The sequence below is a fragment of the Callithrix jacchus genome, chromosome 22 (assembly GCF_049354715.1).
Source record: "Callithrix jacchus isolate 240 chromosome 22, calJac240_pri, whole genome shotgun sequence".
Classification (NCBI taxonomy): Eukaryota; Metazoa; Chordata; class Mammalia; order Primates; family Cebidae; genus Callithrix; species Callithrix jacchus.
Genome location: NC_133523.1, coordinates 7,957,411 through 7,980,215, shown reverse-complemented (window position 1 = coordinate 7,980,215; position 22,805 = coordinate 7,957,411). Strand labels below are relative to the sequence as shown.

Here is a 22,805-nt window from a genome sequence, read left to right as displayed (position 1 = left end):
TAGCTGGTCCTGCACACAGCACTAGGCTCCACAGCTGTAGAGGCAGAATGTTTGAATATAGTTAAGATCACAAAACCAGAGCAGCATCTGGATTCTCTTCAGTGAATTAGGTCAGGCTTCATTCTTGCTGCTTTCTAAACCTCCCCATTAAAGGACACAAATTCAAATTCAGGACTCAGATTTTTTTATCTAAAGTGTTAAACAGATTCACATGATTCTAATTTACACAAAAGGGAAAAAAAAACCAAAGCATTTGAAAAGTTTCTGCAGCTTTTCCTCAAGGTTTGGATTGCCAATTCATGACCACCATGACCAGATGTTAGAATCCATCAAGACAACCACCAAAATGGCTGCTGAACTTGAAGATGGCACACACAAAACAAATGTCAAGTGTTAACCTGGAGAAAACAATCTCTAACCAGACTCCAAAGTCAAATCATGGGCTTTTGTTGTTTTCTGGATCAGTTTGGTTTAGCAGAAAAAGGGTAAAAATAACCCACCTAATGACCTTGACAAGTCCTGCCTATTCCAACTCTTTTGTTCAAAGGACATTAAAATTATGAGGCTACAAGAAGGAAAAATTTTAAGGAAAGACAAGATACAATAAATCTGAAGGACGTATTAATGGCTCTGCACATTGGTTGAGGGCAAGAAAGCCAAGTGTTTACATCTAGAGCCTCACCTTCTTTGTCCTCTCCTGAAATGTTTCAGAACCAAACTGGCACTTTGCACAAAACAGGAAGGAGAAAGAATCATTAGTGCAAAGAAAAGAAGAATGAAAATAGGAAGGCTTGGTTTAACTTTTGGAGTATGTACTCCTGTGGGGTAAACTGAAAAATGACTGCAGCCAAGGGACAGTTGTACAGAGCGACTTTACTTAACTTTTAAAAAGTTAAGCAGTTCAAAAAATGCAGCAGCCCTGAGACCACGTTAAAGTAGTTAAAAGCCATTTGTTTCAAGAGCAGCAGCCATTCAAGGACCACCAACCCTTGTCTCCACTTTGATGAAAATGCCACAGTGTCAAAACAGTGAATGAAAAGGCCCCAAGTTTATTTCCTACCAGCTATGACTACCACCTAATAACCTTTAAAAAAATAAAAGACTCATAACTAATTCAAGACAGCTGCAACCATGTTGTCCAAATTCAAATCCTGTTGCATTTGAAGTTTGTAGTCTGCGTCCATAAAGACACATGATCAAAAAGCTGTAATTGCAACCTAGAAACCAAGCAAGTCCAAACCAAACTTTTTTTCCATGGCCATAACCACTTTAACAAAAAGAAAGGTTTAGAAATTAGGACTTTTTCCATGTAACAGTCTAGTCTAGTAATGGCACACCTGACTTCAATCCTTTGTACTAAAAATTTGCTTAAAACCTTCTCCATCTTTTTCCCCTAAATGGTATCATTGTTTAGCAGTCACCCGAGGGTCCAGCATGAGTAATGCTGTCCCCGAGATCATCAGTAATGACCACGAACCTCACAAACTCATAAAATTCCAACCTCTATCCTGACAGACCATCAATTCAGTGTTAAGGGATCTGTAATAGCTGCTAATTCATAGTTTCCTATAGGAAGATGAAGCCTTTAAAAGACCACCTCCCTTTTGGTTCTACAATAAACGAAGCAAATATTTGTTTCATATAAGTCAGCACAACTATTGACAAGAATGTGAGGGCAAAATCTGACAAGTAACCGCAGTCTGGTCACATTCCACGAAGTTTAATGAACAAACCATCCAAAGCAGATCACACAGTCAGGACTCAGGGGCAGAGGTGACAGCTTGGCAGTAGCAGCAGTCTTACAGAAACGGCACTCACAGATATTAATAAAAAATATGGTTGCTCCTCTCCCTGTGTAAACATGAATGGAATTCATGGAATCCCAAGAGTAGGCTGCTAAGACAAATTCTACTGCGCTTAAAAATCAAAATATCGAAATGAAAAAACTAAGACATTAATAAAATCTAACACCAAATGTTACCTTCTATTTAAAATGCTCTAAGACATCATTTTTGACCAACATTTAAGTTGGTTTAAAAAGATTGCCTTATTCTTAAAACACATCAGGAGGATAAGATGAGCAAACAAAAAAATAACTCAGGTGGTCCCTTGGAGCTACTGTGATCTCACTCTCCCTGCACATTTATCAAAATGAGTATTTGTTTTTGTGTCCCCATTTACTGCCTAAGTCTGAAATGGGGGGGAAAAACAAAAAGAATACAGGGGCTGAAGCTTCACTGAAGAGAATTCATATGTGATAAAGCTCAGAATTTTTTTTCACAGGGGTGGGGAGGCTTGAAAGTCAGGCATGTTGTCAACATTCTTCGTCTCATAATGGTCTATTCTCAGGTAGCCACTCTACTGGGGTAGGGGGATGCAGAGAACACATGCACACTCTTTAATATAAAGACATCTTGAAACATGGCAAAATAATTATTCTACACACTTGGCTTACGGACAGGTTAGGAAATGACTGAGCCCACACTCCTCCTTAATTGCATGGCAATGGCAGAACGGTATTGCTTCCCTAACACCAAAGACCACATAGTAAACCAGACAGGCTGCACTGCTGGGGCTCAACTAACTATTCACAAATATGAACACTTTAGCATAACAGGCCCTTCTAAAATGCAGGCCGTGGTCAGGCGTGGTGGCTCATGCCTGTAATCCTAGCACTTTGGGAGACCAAGGAGAGTGGATCACCTGAGGTCAGGAGTTCCAGACCAGCCTGGCTAACATGCAGAAACTCCGTCTCTACTAAACATACAAAAACTAGCTAGGCATGGTGGTGGGCACCTATAATGCCAGCTCTTTGGGAAGCTGAGGCAGGTGAATTGCTTGAACCCTGGAGGCGGAGGTTGCAGTGAGTCGAGATCACGCCACTTCATTCTAGCCTAGGTAAAAGATTGAGACTCCAAAAAAAATAAAATAAAATGAAATGCAGGCTGCAATTCCAACCAAGGAAAATATGGAGGAACATGAATAGACTGGGCAGGAATTTAATTTAAATTGAAAATACATTTCTGCCACAATGCAAACTATCTCCGGGATCCAAGATGGGAGGCTTTCTACTGGACTACACTTGCCCTCTGGGCCTTAGTTTTCTGTCCGCTGCAATTTGAAATTTACTTAAAGTGGAGCATTAAATACTAACAGAAAGATTAAGTGCTTAAAGAAATCTTTGCTTACACAAGTTAAACTGCTGCTAAACTTGGGATTGACTAAGGGTAAACTACATCCCCAAACTTCCTTTCTTCCTCAACCCAGCCTCTGTTTACTCACTGTGGGTGCAGCTCAGTTCTGCTCCGGTGGCGCTGACCCATCTGGGTGCTGCTGGCTGCCTGGTGAGGCCAGGAGAAGCAGCCCAGCAAGGAGCTTCTTCTACCCACACAGGACTTGATGGTCTCAAACAAAATGTAGCACAACACTAAGTTTAAAAGCCTAAGATCGCCTTTTGCTCACAGAAATCTTTATATTTTCTACCCAGTCCTTATTATGATCAATAACTTTAAGATGTGTAACCCTTTACCTGACAGGATACAAACTGTGGACATGTGGACTGTTAAGTCACTTTTAACGGGGTGAATAACCAGTTCACTTCCTATGTGGATTATCAACTGGAGATTCTAGACGCTGCTAAATGTCAAAATTAGAGCTGGAGAATATGTAGCTGGTATGAAAGATGGGGGAAGAGGATCAAGAGGTGAGGGAGGGGCATGTGAGACAATCTCCCCCAGGAGTATCCTTAGGAAGAAACCTCCCCTCTTGCCCTCTCAAAGCTAGCTACTCTAGTTCTGAGAAGCTACAATTAGATAGTGCTACAATGACAGAAAATTTCAACAACTGTAGTTCTTGTTCTACTCATTTCCTGAAACAAGGCTAAGATTCATCAGACCTTAAAACGCAGTGATAGAGTGCTTAGATTATGATAGCCCAAATCTCTGTGATTTGGAATTATTTTGAGACTAATACTTGTAGGGTTGTGAGTGCCTCAATCTGCTAGTTCTTCCTGTGTATTAAGTCTTCAAAAAACTTAAAACTTATTGGCAACAGATTTCAAATAAATATTTCAGATTTAAAATAACTACTTAAACATTTTTTGTATGCCAAAACAGGAATAAAAAATGTACTCTTAAAAACATAATAAAAAGAGTATTTCTTAAGGAGTCATATGTAAATATAGTAAATTTCTTTAGACTTCACATACTGAATATAAGCATTACCATAAAAAGATTACCTTTCTTATGAGTCACTTTACCCACAATCCTATACTGCTAATAATTTAAACAGCAAAGTAATTAATTTAGTCAGTACAGGGGAGCTCTAAACAAGAACATTTTAAGGCTCATTAAAAATAACTGATTTACTGCACACCTGTAATTCTGAATTACACCACCAAAAATACACTGAGAGGGCTGAGCCCAGGCATTCATAGCAGTATGCCAGGGGAATATGAGAACCAGTTTGGAAGTATCCGAATCAACCACCAGGCTGGCTCCACACTTAAAGGTGCAAAATAGTGAATTAAGGTGAACTGCTTCTACATCCAGAAACACCATGGCTGCTGCTGCTACCAGCTTTAAGGTTTCCCAAACCGAATTACTGAATGGTAAAGCAGTAAAAATGTCACCTACTTTATCCATCATGTCCCAAAACTGGTTCACACACTCCTAAAAATGAAAAAATAATTTGGCCTGCAATCTCTTACAAAATTCTAACAATTGCATTTTCAAAGCCACATTCCTGGTTCTTGGAACTACTATACCTTATTATCAATGGAAATAACAATTCAGCAGTTCAACCAAATCATGAGAACACAAATTTGGAGGTTATTCCAAAAGCTAATTCGAATGAGGCCCAACCGTACTGTACAGAAATTCTAAGCTTATATTGAAGCAGCAGTCCCAAAAACCAAGAACACTGCATCTGGGATGCAGCATGACACGCCCTTCAGACAAAAAGAAGAAACTTCACTCTTGCCCTAGGAGCATTGGCAGGAATGATTTGGCTGATCAAGGCAAGAACATCAATCACACACCAAAACGTTTTCCATCTGTGTTATCTGGAGAAATACCACGTGGGAGCAGCACGCGTTACTGTACGGAGAGTTTCACAGTGCCTAGTGCTTCTTGCATGTCATGGTCAAAATAAGTGATGGGACAACGATGGCAGTGCCATTCATAATTTCCAAACCCAATGCAGGGAGCACCAGTACACATACAGAATGGCCTATCCATGGGGCATCTCTGTCACTGAAATGTTAAATCATTTGACAAATCAAGCTCACATCTCTTTTCATAATGAATTCTCCAGAAAACCAATACCTTTCAGTCATGCAAAGACTCCCTGAAGGGTAGTATGAGTCTAGGTCAGGGTGGGTGGGCGGGGGTGCCTCAAGGCAATATACAAATTGTTCTCTACCACAGTGTTGTCTAAACCAGGGTTAAGCAGCCTCTTTAGTCCTAAATGCCACCAGCAGGACCAAGAAATCAGGAAATAAAGGAAGACAACAGCAGCACAGGAGGGAAAGAGGAGAGAGAAAGAGGACACTGCAGTGTGCACGGGGGTGAGGACCAGAGGCAGGCCTCCTGGTGGTAGCAGAGCTCAGTTGCTTCCCCTGCCTCCCCGCTGGGAAGTGTCACCTAGGCTATGACAATGCACATCCTAAGGCACCGCATTACAAAGCAGATACCTTATTTTGAGCTCTACTCTATTTTTTCCCCAGAGGGGAAAAAGCCTAACAGTTAAAATAGAAGATAATGTTTTATAGTTTGGAATCTGAGAAGGGTAAGGTCCAGCTACCAAATTTTGATCCCAGGAAGACACCCACAAAATTTTAAACAAGCTATCTTCCTGTGAAACTTAAAAAGCTTAAAAAAGAAGAAAAAAGAAAGAAAAAAGAAAAACCTCTCTCACCTAACGTGCAAAATTCAAAAAATTTCAACAGAAAAAGGATCCCCGGAAGCCTAATTCAAGCCCTATTAACCATACTAAGCCAGTAAAATCATCTGTAGGCAAAAGGACCATACAAACCATCCAGTTTGACACACAGGGGCATAACCACAAAAAAGAAAACAAAAAACAAAAAAACTGGGGTGAGGTAAGGGGGCTTCACTCTTAAGCCTGGAAAGAACATGCTCTACCCAGAGCCACTTCCACTGACCAAAAATAACCAAGGAATCAGCCACAGAAAAGATGACACGCCAACCTTCTTACCCTATTCAACCACCAGTACCATTACCTTTTTCTTTAACCAGGTCTTTAAGTGACTGCCACTTCACATCAAAAGGTATGTTTGTAATGAAGGCTCTGTATCTTTTAGTTGGATTGGTATATGGCTCAAAGCGATTGCCTCCTCTTTTAATGTTTTTCTCCTTCCTCTTCTCATTCTGAGCAGGTCGTTCTCCTTCACTAAATTCAAGAGAGAGGAAAAAAAGGTAAAGAGTTTATATGTCGGCAGAATATGAAAGATAATTATTTCATTTGCCAGGTTTACAATTCCACACAAAGTTACATATGACACAAGACTACTACTTGTCAGATGCGGTGGTTCAGACCTGTAACCCTAGCACTTTGGGAAGCCAAAAAGGGGGGACTGTTTGAGGCCAGGAGTTCAAGACTAGTCCAGGCAACACAGCAATACCCTGTCTCTACAAAAACAAAATAAAATAATACTTAGCCAGGTGTGGTGGCGCACTTGTAGTCCCAGCTAGCAGGGAGGGTGAGGTGGGAGGATCACTTAAACTCAGGAGTTCAAGGCTGCAGTGAACTATGATCACCCTACTGCACTCCAGCCCGGGGTGACAAAGGGAGACCATCTCAAAAAAAGCAAAGACAAGAGTAATGTTGGTTTTGAAATTAAGACACTCAAACTAAAGTGCATCACAGGGCAGAAAGTCTTCCCAAGGAAAAGTACACTTTCCTGTGCTTACAAATGCTCCTATGGACAGTAACAGAGACAATGGGAGGCCAACTCCCAACCAAGGTGTGTTAATTCCAAGATAGAAACAGGAAAAGAGAAAGATGATTTCCAAGACTTCATGGAATAGAAATGAGGTAGTGCATATAGGTCCCACCAATTTTAGCTTGACGAATAAGTGTCTTTCACAGTGTTAATAAAAAAAAAGGGGGGGGAAAGGAGCCATAAAATGATGCAGCCGCCATGGGAAACAGGTGGTCACTCAAAATTAAACACAGAATTACTATATGACCCAAAAAATCCACTGCTAGGTATATATACCCAAAAGAATTAGAAGCCGAGACTCATACATGTATGCCAATGCTCATAGAAGCATTATTCATACAAACTTAAAGGAAGAAACCACCCAAGTGTCCCCTGATATATGAATGGAATAAATGAAACATGGAATATCCATGCAATGGGATATTATTCAGCACAAAAAGGAAGGAAATCCTGACACAGGCTACAACATGCACAAACCTTGAGGACACTATGCTCAGTGAAATAAGCCCATCACTGGAGGCCAAATATCATATAATTCCACTTATGAAATACCTATAATAAGCAAATCCATACACAGAAAGAAGAGAGGTTACCAGGACCTAGGGGGAGGTAGAAATGGGAAGTTATTGAACACTGAGCACAGAATTTCATTTGGGATGAGAATAAAAATTCTAGGAATGGGCAGAGGTGATTGTTGCAAAACACCATACTTCACTGTACACTTAAGGTTTAAAATGGTCTATTTTATGTATATTTTAACCACTTTTCAAAAATCCAAAAAGGTGGCAAAGAAACTATTCCTATACAACCATACTACTTAGAAGCTGGGCAACTCAAGTCTGAGCAACCCTGAAAGGTGGAAGACAGCAAGCAAACAATCCCACCTTTGGCAAAGAAGGGTGGTTGCTTTTCCAGCATGGCCTTCACAGTCATACTCTACCTTTGTGTATTAGGTGCCACCACACTGTGATACCAGCTATCTTTAGGCAGCAGCCATCAGGCTTGGAAGCCCGTGCACTGGCTGACGGGGCTCTTCCCTCAGCTGCCAGCTCAAGTGCACCCCTCTGACTACAGGAAGGTACGGTTGAGAGCTGACTAGGAATAAGTGAGGAGCCAGAAGCTGCCCCAAGTCTCTCAAGCAACTGAGCCTTGTACTTTCTGCTTCCTGAGCCCTGTGTCCCGCCAGTGAGAATCCAGTGTCTCCCAGACCACAGGCTCTACTACAGAGTTTGTGATCCATGACAAAACTGGGGAGAAAAAAGCCAAGACTACGGTATTCATGATTTATAAAAGTATCTTTAACTAAATGACTAATTTTTACTCCGGGATGTAACTTTCTTTTGTAAAAGAAAGGTAATGCCTACATACCAGATAGTAGCTGGAGGAGTTTTTAAAAATGTATTTATTTGAGGCTGGGCACAGTGGCTCCCACCTATAATCACAGCACTTTGGGAGGCCAAGGAGGGCAGATCACTTAAGATCAGGAGTTCAGGACCAGCCTGGCCAACATGGTAAAACCCCATCTCTACTAAAAATGCAAAAATTAGCTAGGGATGGTGGCACCTGCCTGTAATCCCAGCTACTCAGGAGGCTGAGGCAGAAGAACTGCTTGAACCCAGGGGACGGAGGCTACAGTGAACAGAAATTGTGCCATAGTACTCTGGCTGGGTACCAGAATGAGACTCTGTCTCAAAAAAAAAAAAAAAAAAAGTATTTACTTGAGGCCAGGTGTGGTGGCTCACACCTATTATCTCAGCATTCTGGGAGGCCGAGGCTGGTGGATCACGAGGTCAGGAGTCAAGGTGGTAGAATCACTTGGGCCTAGGAGTTTGACACATTAAGACCCTGTTTTTATTTTAAAAAATGATAATAATTAGCTGAGTGTGGTGCTATGCACCTGTAATGGGAGGATGGCTCAAGTCCAGGAGTTCAAGGTTGCAGTGAGCTATGATTGCACCACTGCACTCCAGCCTGGTAGACAGAGCCATGTTTCAAAAATAAATAACAATGTATTTACTTGGAAAAATTTTAAAGTCATTAACTTTTTGTAGCCCCCAAACACAAGAGTGCCAAGTGGTATCCCAGGAAGGGTATCACTGGTGTGAGCTACACCCAACTCAACACAAGGTAATAAAACCAAGGAAAGGCTGGGTATGGTGGCTGAAGTCTGTAATCCCAGCATTTTGGAAGGCCGAGGCAGGCGAATCACGAGGTCAGGGGTTCAAGATTAGCCTGGCCAACACGGTGAAACCCCAATTCTACTAAAAACACAAAAAATTAGCCAGGTGTGGTGGTGCATGCCTATAATCTTAGCTACTCGGGAGGCTGAGGCAGAAGAATCTCTTGAACCTGGGAGGCGGAGGTTGCGGTGAGCCAAGATTGCGTCATTGCACTCCAACCTGGGCAACAAGAGTGAAACTCCGTCTCAAAAAATAAAAAATAGGGCCGGGCGTGGTGGCTCATGCCTGTAATCCCAGCACTTTGGGAGGCCAAGGCGGGTGGATCACGAGGTCAAGAGATCGAGTCCAACCTGGCCAACACGGTGAAACCCTGTCTCTACTAAAAATACAAAAAATTAGCTGGGCATGGTGGTACGTGCCTGTAGTCCCAGCTACTCAGGAGGCTGAGGGAGGAGAATTGCCTGAACCCAGGAGGCAGAGGTTGCGGTGAGCCAAGATCTCGCCATTGCACTCCAGCCCGGGGTAACAAGAGCGAAACTCTGTCTCAAAAAAAAATAATAATAATAAATAATAAAATAAAATAAAAAATAAAACCAAGGAAAGCAGCTTTCTCTGTGATCTCAACTATACCAATACTCATCAATATGCTTTCTTTACCCCACGGGCTGACTGATAAGGTGATGTTATGGCCACTCCAATCCCTAGATGCCTAAAACGTAATCTACCTGAGTCCACAAGACTGGTTTCACACCACAAAGCAGATTCCGCAAGAGACTCAGACTGTTACCCAGGCCACTTGTCTACTCCAAAAGAAAGTCTTTTACCAAAGTCCACCAAACAGAATACATCTCCCAATGCATCTCCTACTCTTTCCTGGAAAATGATGATGAAAGTGTTAGAAAAACTCACAAAATGTAACACAATCTACACATCATGGTCCTCTACAGGATTCACATATGGAAATGAATTTTAACATTGTTACTTTGAAGTCTTTTTTTTTTTTTTTTTTTTTTGAGACGGAGTTTCGCTCTTGTTACCCCGGCTGGAGTGCAATGGCGAGATCTTGGCTCACCGCAACCTCTGCCTCCTGGGTTCAGGCAATTCTCCTCCCTCAGCCTCCTGAGTAGCTGGGATTACAGGCACACGCCACCATGCCCAGCTAATTTTTTGTATTTTTAGTAGAGACTCGATCTCTTGACCTCGTGATCCACCCGCCTCAGCTTCCCAAAGTGCTGGGATTACAGGCTTGAGCCACCGCACCCGGCCCAAAGTCTCAAATACTTTAAGATTTACAATAAAAAACATTCTGGGCCAGGCGCAGTGGCTCATACCTATAACACAGCATTTTGGAAGGCCAACGTGTGTGGATCACGAGGTCAGGAGTATGAGACCAGCCTGGCCAACATGGTAAAAACCCATCTCCACAAAAATATAAAAAATTAGTGGGGCATGGTGGTGCATGCCTACTGTCCCAGCTACTCAGGGGACTAAGGCAGGGGAATCACTTGAACCCAGGAGGCGGAGGTTGCAGTGAGCCACGATTGTGCCACTGCACCCCAGCCTGGAGACAGAGCAAGACTCCATCTCAAAAAAAAAAAAACCTGACAGAGTCCATGATGAATATTTCCAGTCTGTTTTCACAGACTGCTTAGGCTTACCTATAAGCTACAAAAAGTATAAATAACTAATTACAGCCAAAGCAGGTAACAAAGTAGCTAATCTATAGTCCACAGGTGCATACTATGACTACAAATAAACTACCCAATCTAACCACATAAGCTGAGCATTTGGTTTGGGGTTAATCCACATCACATGACTCACCACCGAGAAAGCAGCTCTCATCATGCTTAATGGGCACAGCACCTCTGCGAACAAACCCTTCTCTGGCTAATCATTTCCTCTGAGAGGTTTCCTCGTAAAAGAGGTTAGAACTACCTCCTGTCATTTCCAGCTTTTAAAAAATTGACCTTTTTGGAAATCTACCATCACCAACTCAATTCTTGACAGGCTTATAGAAAACAACCCTCAAAAAGAAGTATCATTCAAGACTCATATTCAAGCAGACTAGCCATGGTGGCTCATGCCTGTAGTCCCAGTAGTTTGGGAGGCTGAGGTGAGTTGAGTGCTTGAGTCTAGGAGTCTGAGACCAGCCTGGGTAACAACATGGCAAAACCGTGTCTCTATGGGAAAAAAAGAAAATACAGAAAATTAGCCAGGCACCACTGTGGTCTCAGCTATGCAGGAGGAAGACAGTCTGGCCCCAGGTCAAGGGTACCATGAACCATGATTGCACCACGACACTGCAGCCTGGTAACAGAGAGACTCTATTTTAAAACAAACAAAAAACATATTCAAGTTTAGATCATGTGATAATATAAGAGCGATGTCCTGAAAAGCTCTTTTTTAACATGCCCAATCCTATTTTCTCACTATCTTCAGAATAAAATTAGGGGAATACTCTTCTCTAGTCCATATACATATTAAAAAAAAAAATCAGTTTTTGGTTTTTTTTTTTAACTTTTGGCCAGGTGTGGTGGCTCATGCCTGTAACCCCAACACCAAAGAGACCAAGGTGGGTTGATCACCTGAGGTCAGGAGTTCAAGACCAGCCTGGCCAACATGGTGAAACCCCATCTCTATGAAAAATACAAAAATTAGCCGGTCACGATCGCGGGCACCTGTAATCCCAGCTATTTGGGAGGCTGAGACAGGAGAACAGCTTGAATCCCGGAGGCAGAGGCTGCAGCAAGCCAAGATTGCACCATTGCACTTCAGCCTGGGCAACAAGAGCAAAACTCCATCGCTCCATCTCAAAAAAATAAATAAAATAAAAAGATTGAGTGCCTAAACTACAAAATACTTCCAAATAGTGACTTCCTACCCTATGTCTCCATGCAGTTCCCATGCATAACATTCAACTTTTGAGTTTCTAAATCAAGGGAAGGGTGTGCAGTTTGAAACAGCAATCTCAATACCCTGAAACTCTGATCACATCTCCTGAGGAAAAAGGACCCACCTGGCCACGTGAGAACCATCCCTTATATAAAGTGATTCTTCACAGAAATCCTGCACTCCTCTAATGCATTTAAGGTGTGAAGAGCACTATTCAAAGCACTATACCAGCTCCAAGTCCACCACTTAACTACCCACATGACTCAAGCTCTTTCCACCTCTAGTGCTTTACCAGCAAAACCAGCGCAACCTGTATCCATGGTAGCTCACAGGGATACTGTGACAATCCACAAAAAATGGCATAACAAAAAGGAACTTAACTAGGGAGCAGTACTGCATGTAGCTAGGACCTACGGTCACCTCGGTCCTATGGAGGTTACTACCTACACACTTACAGCTTTAAGAGACTCTTGGCACACAGTAACTGAGGCAATGATTTTACTGAAAAGGGTAGAAAGGGGGACTGATTCACTCCTAGCCTTCTACTGTTCAGGCTTTAAAACAAGCCAACCAGAGCCAAGGCTGAGAAAACCTAGGGACAATTCAGCTTTTAACCCTATGACTGCAAAATATGGTAATGGGAAGCCCATTGGAGAACCGCCCCTCCCAAAAAAACAAGCAAGCTAATCTTTGCAGACTAGCATGTCTTTCCCTAACCAGAATAAAATCAAAGGGCAGAGGGAAAGCAAAGCCCTGGCAGCATGCATTCAAATAATCCAAAACCCTGTCTTCTAATCTTGAGCTCACTATCTGATATGCCTCCAAAATCCTTTTTACCAAATACACAAATTACTTTTTAAAGCACAGCAAACTCTCAGATGTATTGTATAGAGAATCTGATTAAGTAAAACAATTCAAATGACTATTTACTGAGTGGTTACCAAGGTAGTATTACAAACGCCAGCAAGTTGCCTGGGAGTCAAGATGGCTTCCCCTGGAGTCTTTAGGTCAAGTTTCTGAACCTAGGTTTGCTTAATTTTGTAAAACCAAAGTTTTCTTTTTTTCTTTTTTGAGACAGAGTCTGGCTCTGTCACCAGGCACCAAGGGGGAGTGCAGTGGTGCTATCTTGGCTCACTGCAACCTCTGACTCCCGGGTTCAAGCAATTCTCCTGCCTCAGCCTCCCGAGTAGCTGGGACTAGTAGAAACGGGTTTCACCATGTTGGCCAGAAAGGCCTTGATCTCTTGACCCCGTGATCTGCCCACCTTGGCCTCCCAAAGAGCTGGGATTACAGGCGTGAGCCACAGCGCCCGGCCCAGTTTTCTGGATTGTAAAATGTAGTTAACTCTAACAGTACCTCCTCAGGAATATAAATTTTTATTTTTAAAATAACCAATCCATCGGTTGCTGATTTGCCCATAAAATTACTCAGGAAGGGGAACAGGTTAAGTCATTGCTTTTATATATGGAACAACATTTTAAAAAGTTTTTTTTTTTTTTAACTTATACATTCCCCTAAAATGAATGTGTTTTCTCCTGACTACCATTAACTCTGAATCTTGACTGACTTTAAATAGAACAGATTTCTCATCAAAAGCAAGCAAATCCTCTTCTCACAACCAGAAGAGAACAGCAAAACAAGGTTTCCAACCTGGGGTCCCAGATCAAGCTTGCTAGTTCACCGTGTTTTTGTCCACTGAACACTCAACTCCTGGTAGAGACAGAAGTCCAAAGAATCAAATTTCTATTTTCCTCCTGTCTCTCAAAGGCTTTCAAGATAAAAATCGGAATTCACTGCCCATCAGAGGGCCACCAGTGATCCAACCTTAAACGCTATAGAAATTTCAGTGTTTTTTTGTTTGGTAGAGCTAGGGTTTCACCATGTTGCCCAGGATGGTACTGAACTCCTGAACTCAAACAGTCCTCTCACCTCAGCCTCCCAAAGTGCTGGGATTACAGGCGTGAGCCACTACACCCAGCACAACTTCAGTTCTTAATAAAGCACAGACTCAAATCTCTGGTCTTCAGATACTCTCTTCTCTGCCTCTCCCCAACCATCTCCTTCTTCTTCACCACTTCCACAAGTCTTCCTCTCATGGAGGAACAGGTCCCTGCCCCCAGCAGGTGGGGGGGGTCACCTCCTGCATTCTCCCTACCAAGCAACTCCACTAACTTCTATCACAGCATAATTACCTTACTATAAATATGCTAATGGTCTCCCCATTCTGGGCATGGGCTTGTAAAGAGCTTTCCTGGTTAAGACTTGTAATAAATAAATAAAAAGACTTACAATGACCAAAAAAAAAAAAAAGTTTTCCACAAGCCCTGTGAAAAATACCCAAGTGAGGCCAGCTTCATATTCTCTATGAAGCCAGTACTAAACTTTGAGATTTGAAGCTCTTTCCAACAAGGGCTATTTTATTCTAAAACTTTCAGGTTCCACAGTTCACATGTATTTGTAAAATGACTCAGTCACAAAATGACTACTTGAAAATGCACAGGGGAAAATAGAACATTTGAGAAATGCACCCGAAATGCTAATCTATAACTAAATTAACCCTCTCATCTAGCAAGGTTCTACCAGCACTCCTTCCTGCATACTGTAAATAAATTTATCTTCAAGCCCTCCAAATACCACCCTCAGAAATCCTACCGGGCTTCCCTAGATAGATGCTGATTAAAGTCAAAATTAACACATCCCTTCCAAGTTTTCAACACTAAAGTGTTGAGGATGGAGGAAGCTTTTCTCTTCATTTCTAAGGGCCAGTAACCTTGTTATTTTATTTCTCCCTACCTAAGGAGAGAGAGAATCTGGAATTTTCTCCAGATTTATTATCTAATAATATAGCTAGCACTTAATGAACGCTCTTTTGTGTGTGTTTTTTTTTTTTTTTTTTTTTTTTTTTGAGACGGAGTTTCGCTCTTGTTACCCAGGCTGGAGTGCAATGGCACGATCTCGGCTCACCGCAACCTCCGCCTCCTGGGTTCAGGCAGTTCTCCTGCCTCAGCCTCCCGAGTAGCTAGGATTACAGGCACACGCCACCATGCCCAGCTAATTTTTTGTATTTTTAGTAGAGACAGGGTTTCACCATGGTGACCAGGATGGTCTCGATCTCTTGACCTCGTGATCCACCCGCCTCGGCCTCCTAAAGTGCTGGGATTACAGGCTTGAGCCACCGCGCCCGGCCCCTAATGAAAGCTCTTAACGTAAGCGCTCAACTACACAAGGCGCAGTAGCTCACAGCTGTAATCTAAGAACTTTGGAAGGCGAAGCAGGAGGATGGCTTGAGCCTAAGAGTTTCAGACCAGTCTGGGCAACACAGAGACCCTGTCTCTACAAAAAATAAAAAAAAAAATTTTTTTTGATTAGCTGGACATGGTGGTGCTGCGCCTCTTATCTCAGCTACTTGGGAGGCTGAGAGAGGAGGATGGCTTGAACCCGGGAGTTCCAGGGTACAGTGACCTGTGATTGCGCCACTGCATCCCATCTTGGGCAACAAAGTGACACCGCCTCAAAAAAAAATTACCTATATAAGTGTTCAACCACATTCACTTTTAATCTCCATAAACTAAGTTTCACACATTAAAATATGAGGGAAGGCAAAATCACAAACAGGAAAGAAAACGGAGTTAGTGTTTAATAGCTACAGTTTCTGTTTCCAATGACGAAAAAGTTCTGGAGAGGCCAAGCACTGTGGCTCACGCCGGTAATCCCAGCACTTTGGGAAGCCGAAGCGGGTGATCAGGAGTTCGAGACCAGCCTGGCCAACATGGTGAAACCCCGTCTCTATTAAAAATACGAAAATGAGCTGGGCGTGGTGGCACATGCCTGTGGTCCCAGCTAACAGGGAGGCTGAGGCAGGAGAATCGCTCGAACTCAGGAGGCAGGAGTTACAGTGAGCCAAGATCTCACCACTGCACTCCAGCCTGGGTAACAAGAGTGAAACTCCGTCTCAAAAAAAAAAAAAAAAAGTTAAAATGCCAAAGTCTACGTTACGTCTATATTGCCACAACAAAATAAATGTCTGGAAATCCAATGTGTACCCAGGCTTCCTCTCCCTTCCCCGCCCTCCGGGAAATCCAATGTGTACCCACTCTCCTCTCTCTCTCTCTCTCAAGTGGCTGTAATCAGAATAAGTGAGTTTCAAGGGGGCACAAGTCGACGCTTCCTCCTTGATGGAACCTTTTAAAAGCCAAGAAGTCAAAGTGCCTGAGCAGGTTTCAAAAACCTTATGGCGTCTGCAAGTAAATGAAACCGCCTTATGACAGAACAGCTTCCCCACAAATACGGGAAGAAGGGAATTCCTCCCCCGACTTCGGGTCTGTCTGCTTCTGAGGGTGAACGCTGAGCAGCAGATCCCACCTCTCCGCTAATGCCTGCGGCGCACCCAGGGAAGAGGCGCGGGAAGCGGCGAAGGGCTTGAGCCGAGGCCAGAGCGTGGGGCGAGGGGCGGTTCCCAGGGAGGCACTTCCCGTCGGGCGGGGAGGAGGGTGGGCGCGCGGGGACTGAGGAGCAGCAGGAGGCGAGACCCCTACCCGGCTTCGCGGCCCTCCTGAGCCCCCCCCCCCCGCTCAGTTACCGTTGACTGGGGCTGACGGGGCGCGAGGCCGGGCGCACCATCCCCTCTCCCCCCCGTTACGGATCGGGAAACTGAGATCCTGGGCGAAGAGGGGATTGGGGGTGAAACCCGTTACCCAAGGTCACCCTCCCGGGAAGCGGCCGGGCCAGCCTCGGACTCGGGGGCTCTCCGGTTCAGGGGCCCGCGCCATCAACCCCCATGCGGAGCGGCTGGGCCTGAGGCCTCGGCGACAGGGTTGGTCCCGGCCTGGAGAGACTGAGGGAGCGAAGGCTCGAGGCCCAGAGTAGGGAACGATTCTGGAGGCTCCCCCGGCTCCCCTCTCACGGACCTGGCCGCCGCCACCCGGGCAGGCGGTGCGGGAACAGCCGGGGCCGAGGACGCGCCGGGGCTAGGCCGCCAACAGACCTAATGGAGCTGCCGCCGGCGCCCGGCCGCGGAGAGGAAGCCCTACCAGGGGTAAGGAGCCGTGGAATACTCACCCCTTAGGGCCCGGAGCCCCGTTGCCGCTCGGCACGCCGGCCGCGCCGCTCTCCTCCTCCATTTTGATCTCCGTCGCCGCCACCTCGGCCGCCGCTTCGACCCCTGCCGCCATTTTCTCCGCGTCTGGGCTTTGTGTGAGCGAGCGGGCTGCGCCGCGTAGCGTCTGCGTGCCCACGTGACCCAACGCGACCAGTAACACCTGCGCGCGCCACTGCCGGCTGCCTCCTCGGCCCCTCCCGCCCCGGCCCATGCCCCGCCGTGCGCAAGCGCAGACCTGCAGCTGTTGATACCTTCGTTCTCGAGTTACGCTTGTGTTAAGCACCGGCTGGCTGTGCTGGCTGCGCGTCCTCGGAGTCCCATAGAAGAGGTATCTCCCCACCCCACAGACACCTAGGCCTAGTCACTCTCAGCTTTCTGTAACCAGAGCTGGAGCAGAGGAGGGGAAGCAATGATTCTGTCTAGTGATTCCTGAAAGTTTTAGATCAAGCTTGTCCAACCGCGGCCCAGCACACATTTGGAAACTTTCTTAAAACAGTCTGTCTTTTTTTTTTTTTTTTTTGAGGCACAGTTTCGCTCTTGTTACCCAGGCTGGAGTGCAATGGCGCTATCTCGGCTCACCGCAACCTCCGACTCCTGGGTTCAGGCAATTCTCCTGCCTCAGCCTCCAGAGTAGCTGGGATTACAGGCATGCGCCACAATGCCCAGCTAATTTTTTGTATTTTTAGTAGAAACGGGGTTTCATCATGTTGACCAGGATGATCTCGATCTCTTGATCTCGTGATCCACCCGCCTCGGCCTCCCAAAGTGCTGGGATTACAGGTGTGAGCCACCGCGCCCGGCTAGACATTGTGTCTTTTTTATTGAATTAATTGCTTTAAAAAATTTTTAAAGAAAAATCTTGAATTAATTGCATTAAAACAATTTTTTTAGATTGTGTCTTTGAGTAATTTATTTTTTTTGTAACGCAGTTGCGCGGTTCTCCAGCGCGAACTTTGTAGGCAACAACGGAACGGAATGGAATAATCAGTATGTTATGTCCACAAATAATCAGAGTATTATCTGTAATTCCCATTATAATTAAAACAGTTCGGCGGAAGAAACAGAAAAGCCAGGCGCGGTGGCTCACGCCTGTAATCCCAGCACCTTGGGAGGCCGAGGCGGATGGATTACCTGAGGTCAGGAGTTTGAGACCAGCCTGGCCAACATGGAGAAACCCCGTCTCTACTAAAAATACAAAAATTAGCTTGGCATGGTGATGCGCGCCTGTAGTCCCAGCTACTTGGGAGGCTGAGGCAGGAGAATTGCTTGAACCCAGAAGGCGGAGGTTGCGGTGAGCCGAGATCGTGCCATTGCACTCCAGTCTGGGTAACAACAGCGAAACTCCGTCTCAAAAAAAAAAAAAAAAATGTGTTGGGTCTGGCGGCAGGTGCCTGTAATCCCAGCTACTCGGGACGGGAGGCTGAGGCAGGAGAATCGCTTGAACCCGGGAGGCAGAGGTTGCGGTGAACTAAGATCGTACCATTGCACTCCAGCCTGAGCAACAAGGGCAAAACTCCATCTCAAATAATAATAATAATAATAATAATATTTCAACCTACCTTTGTAAATGATAGCTTACTGCAACCTTGAACTCCTGGGCTAAATCGATCCTCCCCGCTTAGCCTCTCAAGTAGCTGGGATTGCAGGTGTACGCCACTTGGCTAATTTTTTTTTTAATTTGGTACAGATAAGGTCTTGCTGTGTTGCGCAGGATGATCTCAAACTCCTGAGCTGAAGGGATCCTACAGCCTTGGCCTTCAAAAGAGCTGAGATTACAAGTGTGAGCCACTGTGCTGGTCCTTAAAGGATTATTAAAGACAGGCTAACGCCAAACTAAAACTCTTCTGTATGAAAATATTGGAATAGATTTGCAAAGAAGACAGCTTTCCTGGCAGGGTGCAGTATCTCATGCCTGTAATCCCAGCACTTTGGGAGGCTGAGGCTGGCGATCACCTGAGGTCAGGAGTTCGAGACCAGCCTGACAAATAGGGAGAAAACCCATCTCTACTAAAAATACAAAATTAGCTGGGCGTGGTGGCACATGCCTGTAATTCCAGCTACTCGGGAGGCTGAGGCAGGAGAATCGCTTGAACATGGGAGGTGGAGGTTGCGGTGAGCCAAGATTGTGCCATTGCACTCAAGCCTGGGCAACAAGAGTGAAACTCCATCTCAAAAAAAAAAAAAAAAGTTTCCTTCTTTCTCTCTCTCTCTTTTTGTAGAGAGAGGGTCTCACTCTGTTGGCCAGGCTGTTTTCTAACTCCCAGCCTTCAAGAGATCCTCCTGCCTTGGCCTCCCAAAGTGCTGGGATTTCAGGCATGTGCCACCCCACCTGGTCTTTCTCTTCATGGCATGTCCTGAGGCATGTGTACATCATCTCCTGGGGCACCACATGCCAAAGTTGGCCTGAGGAAAAATGGGTGCCAGGCTGTGTAGGGAGTTCAGCTGTAGGGGCAAGTTCAGAAGCTGGCCCCCTCAAGGGCCAGCAGAGCACATGCACATGGGTGTGATGCTCTGCGTCTGCAGACCACTTCTGTATCAGTCAGTCACCCCATGCCTATGCCTAGGAGGCCCTGCCCATCTCTCCGACCACCTGCCCCTGAATCACACTGCTCCAGCTGTCACGGGGTCCTCCCTGCTGCTCTTCCTACAAGCTAAGCAGGATCCAGTCTCTGGGCCTTTGTACTTTGCTGCTTCCTCCACTCCATGGCCACACAGGCTTCTCCTTGCCCTTCCAGCCTGTACAGAAAGTTTTTCTTCCTTTGTGGGAGAGCTAAGTACCAGGTAGGACTTCATATGGAAAACAGACCTTGAGCAATCAGCCCCTCCACTCTGAGGCTCAGTTTGCTTAACTGCAAATATGGATAATAAGAAATGCACCAGGCTGGGTGCAGTGGCTCACATCTGTAATCTCAGCACATTATTTTTTTTTTGGCAGAGTTTTGCTCTTGTTGCCCAGGCTGGAGTACAATGGCACGATCTTAGCTTACCGCAACCTCCGACTCCCAGGTTCAAGTGATTCTCCTGCCTCAGCCTCCCAAGTATATTGGATTACAGGCATACACCACCATGCCTGGCTAATTTTGTATTTTTAGTAGGGACAGGGTTTCACTGTGTTGGTCAGGCTGGTCTCGAACTCCCCACCTCAGGTGATCTGCCTGCCTTGGCCTCCCAAAATGCTAGGATTATAGGCATGAGCCACCGTGCCCAGCTAATCCCAGCACTTTGAGAGGTTGAATCATTTAAGGTCAGGAGTTCAATACAAGCCTGGCCAATATGATGAAACCCCGTCTCTACTAAAAATACAAAAATTAGCTGGGCAGGGTGGTGGGCACCTGTAGTCCCAGGTACTTGGGAGGCTGCGACAGGAGAATTGCTTGAACCCAGGAGGCAGAGGTTGCAGTGAACAGAGATGGCACCATTGCCCTCCAGCCTGGGTGACAGAGCAAGACTCTGTCTCAACAAACAAACGAAAAGAAATAAAGAAATGCACTCGAACTCACCTTTCAGGGCTGCCCTGAGCTTTAAAAGCAGACAGATGCCAAGAGTCTTTAAATGTAAAAGAATCAGCAGGCAGAAAGTGCTCAAGAACTAGGTACTGTTGCTGGGCCTAGTAATCCCAGCACTCTGGGGGGCCAAGGCAGGCGGATCACCTGAGGTCAGGAGTTCAAGAATAACCTGGCCAACATGTCGAAACCCCGACTCTACTGAAAATACAATTAGCTGGGCATGGTGGCGTGCACCTGTAGACCTGGCTACTCAGAAGGCTGAGGCACCAGAATTGCTTGAACTCGGGAGGTGGAGGTTGCAGTGAGTCCAAATTGCACCACTGCACTCCAGCCTGGGCAACAGACTGAGACTCTGTCTTAGAAAGAAGAAAAAGAAAAAAAAAAAAGTAGGTGCTGTTATTAGAATAATTGCATTCTGGCCAGGTGTGGTGGCTGACGCCTGTAATCCCAGTACTTTGTGGGGTGCCCAGGTGGGTGGATCACTTGAGGTCAGGAGTTTGAGACTAGCCTGGCCAACATGACAAGACCCCCATCTCTACTAAAAATACAAAACTTAGCTGGATGTGGCAGCATGTGCATGTGGTCCCAGTCACTTGGGAGGCTGAGGCAGGAGAGAATTGCTTGAACCTGGGAGGCAGAGGTTGTAGTGAACCAAGATCACACCACTGTACTACAGCCTGGGTGATGGGGTGAGACTGTCTCAAAAAAAAAAAAAAATGCATTCTGCATCTTTCCTGAATCTTCCTCCAAAAGGAGTCCTGGGGTCACCCTAACTCTACTTCCTATAGCTCTGGGACCTTAGATTAAGGCTTCCCTGCTCTGGGCCTCAGTCTTCTCACCTGAAAATGGAGGTAATAACCACTTCTTCCCTAACAAGTGAGAGTCAGAGGAGGGAAAGACTCAGAACTATGCCTCATCTATAATGACCCTCAGTCAGTGTGGATATTGTCACCATGTTTTTTTAAATTGTTGCTTTAGAGACTCTTGCTCTGTCACCCAGGCTAGAGAGCAGAGGTACGATCATAGCTTACTTGCAGCCTGGAACTCCTGAATTCAAGGGATCCTCCTGAGTAGCTGTGATCACAGGTGCATGCCACCATGCCCAGCTTATTTATTTATTTTGTAAAGACAGGGTCTCACTATGTTGCCCAGGCTGGTCTCAAACTCCTAGGCTCAACTGATCCTCCCACCTCAGCCTCCAAAAATGCAGGGATTACAGGCATCAGTCACCAGGCCTGGCCCATGGTGGGCTCTCTACACTCACTAAAAACTAATAGTGGCTACGGGCAGTGGTGCGTGCATATAGTCCCAGCTGCTGGGGAGGCTGAGACAGGAGGACTGCCTTAGCCCAGGAGGTTGAGGCTGGAGTGAGCCGTGATTGTGCCACTGCACTCCAATCTCAGCAACAGAGCAAGACCCCATCTTAAAAAAAAACAAAGAAAGAAAAAAAGAGGCCGGCATTCTTTGGACTGGTAGATGTAAAGTAAGTGGAAATTGTTCTTATGTCTACTTTGCCTGTAATCCCAGCTACTCAGGAGGCTGAGGGAGGAGAATTGATTGAACCAGGGAGGCGGAGGTTACGGTGAGCCAAGATTGTCCAATTGCACTCCAGCCTGGGCAACAAGAGCAAAACTCCATCTCAAAAAAATGAAAAAATACAAAAAATTAGCTGGGCATGGTGGCATGTACCTATAGTCCCAGCTACTTGGGAGGCTGAGGCAGCAGAATCGATTGAACCTGGGAGGTGGAGGTTGCAGTGAGCAGAGATCGCACCACTGCACTCCAGCCTGGGCAACAGTGAGATTCTGTCTCAAAAAAAAAATAATAATTTCCTTTTGCTACCTGCTCTTCACTTAAAGACTGAGACTTTGCTTCTTCCCATGGGCTTCAGAACAAATCCCTAAAAACAAGCCAGTGTTATTTTCAATATTTTGTAGAGACAAGGTCTTGCTATATCGCCTAGGCTGGCCTTGAACTCCTGAGCTCAAGTGATCACCCCACCTCGGCCTCCCAAAGTATTGGGATTACAGTTCATGAGCTACTTTACCCAGCCTCATTTCTTTTTAGCACTGAATAATATCTCATTATCTTGAAGCACCACTGTTTATTTATTCATTCAGCTATTGAGTGACACCTTTTCTACTTGCAAGTTTTGGCAATTATGT

General features: G+C 45.2%; 1 protein-coding gene across 3 annotated transcripts in view; it reads right to left on the bottom strand.

The window, feature by feature from the left end:
- The window catches only part of HNRNPM (heterogeneous nuclear ribonucleoprotein M), a 154,164-nt gene that overhangs the window by 26,661 nt on the left and 104,698 nt on the right, over positions 1–22,805 (bottom strand). For 2 of the 3 annotated variants that reach the window (XM_008987144.5, XM_002761689.6), the window contains exons 1-2: positions 17,095–17,231; positions 6,242–6,411 (exon numbers count right to left, since the gene is read on the bottom strand). The exons of the other annotated variant lie outside the window; for it this stretch is intronic. In XM_008987144.5, the coding sequence (XP_008985392.2) occupies positions 6,242–6,411; positions 17,095–17,207 (283 nt within the window). In that variant the 5' untranslated portion in view covers positions 17,208–17,231. Of the gene's footprint in view, positions 1–6,241; positions 6,412–17,094; positions 17,232–22,805 lie in introns of those variants that run through there. 3 annotated transcript variants of the gene reach the window in all.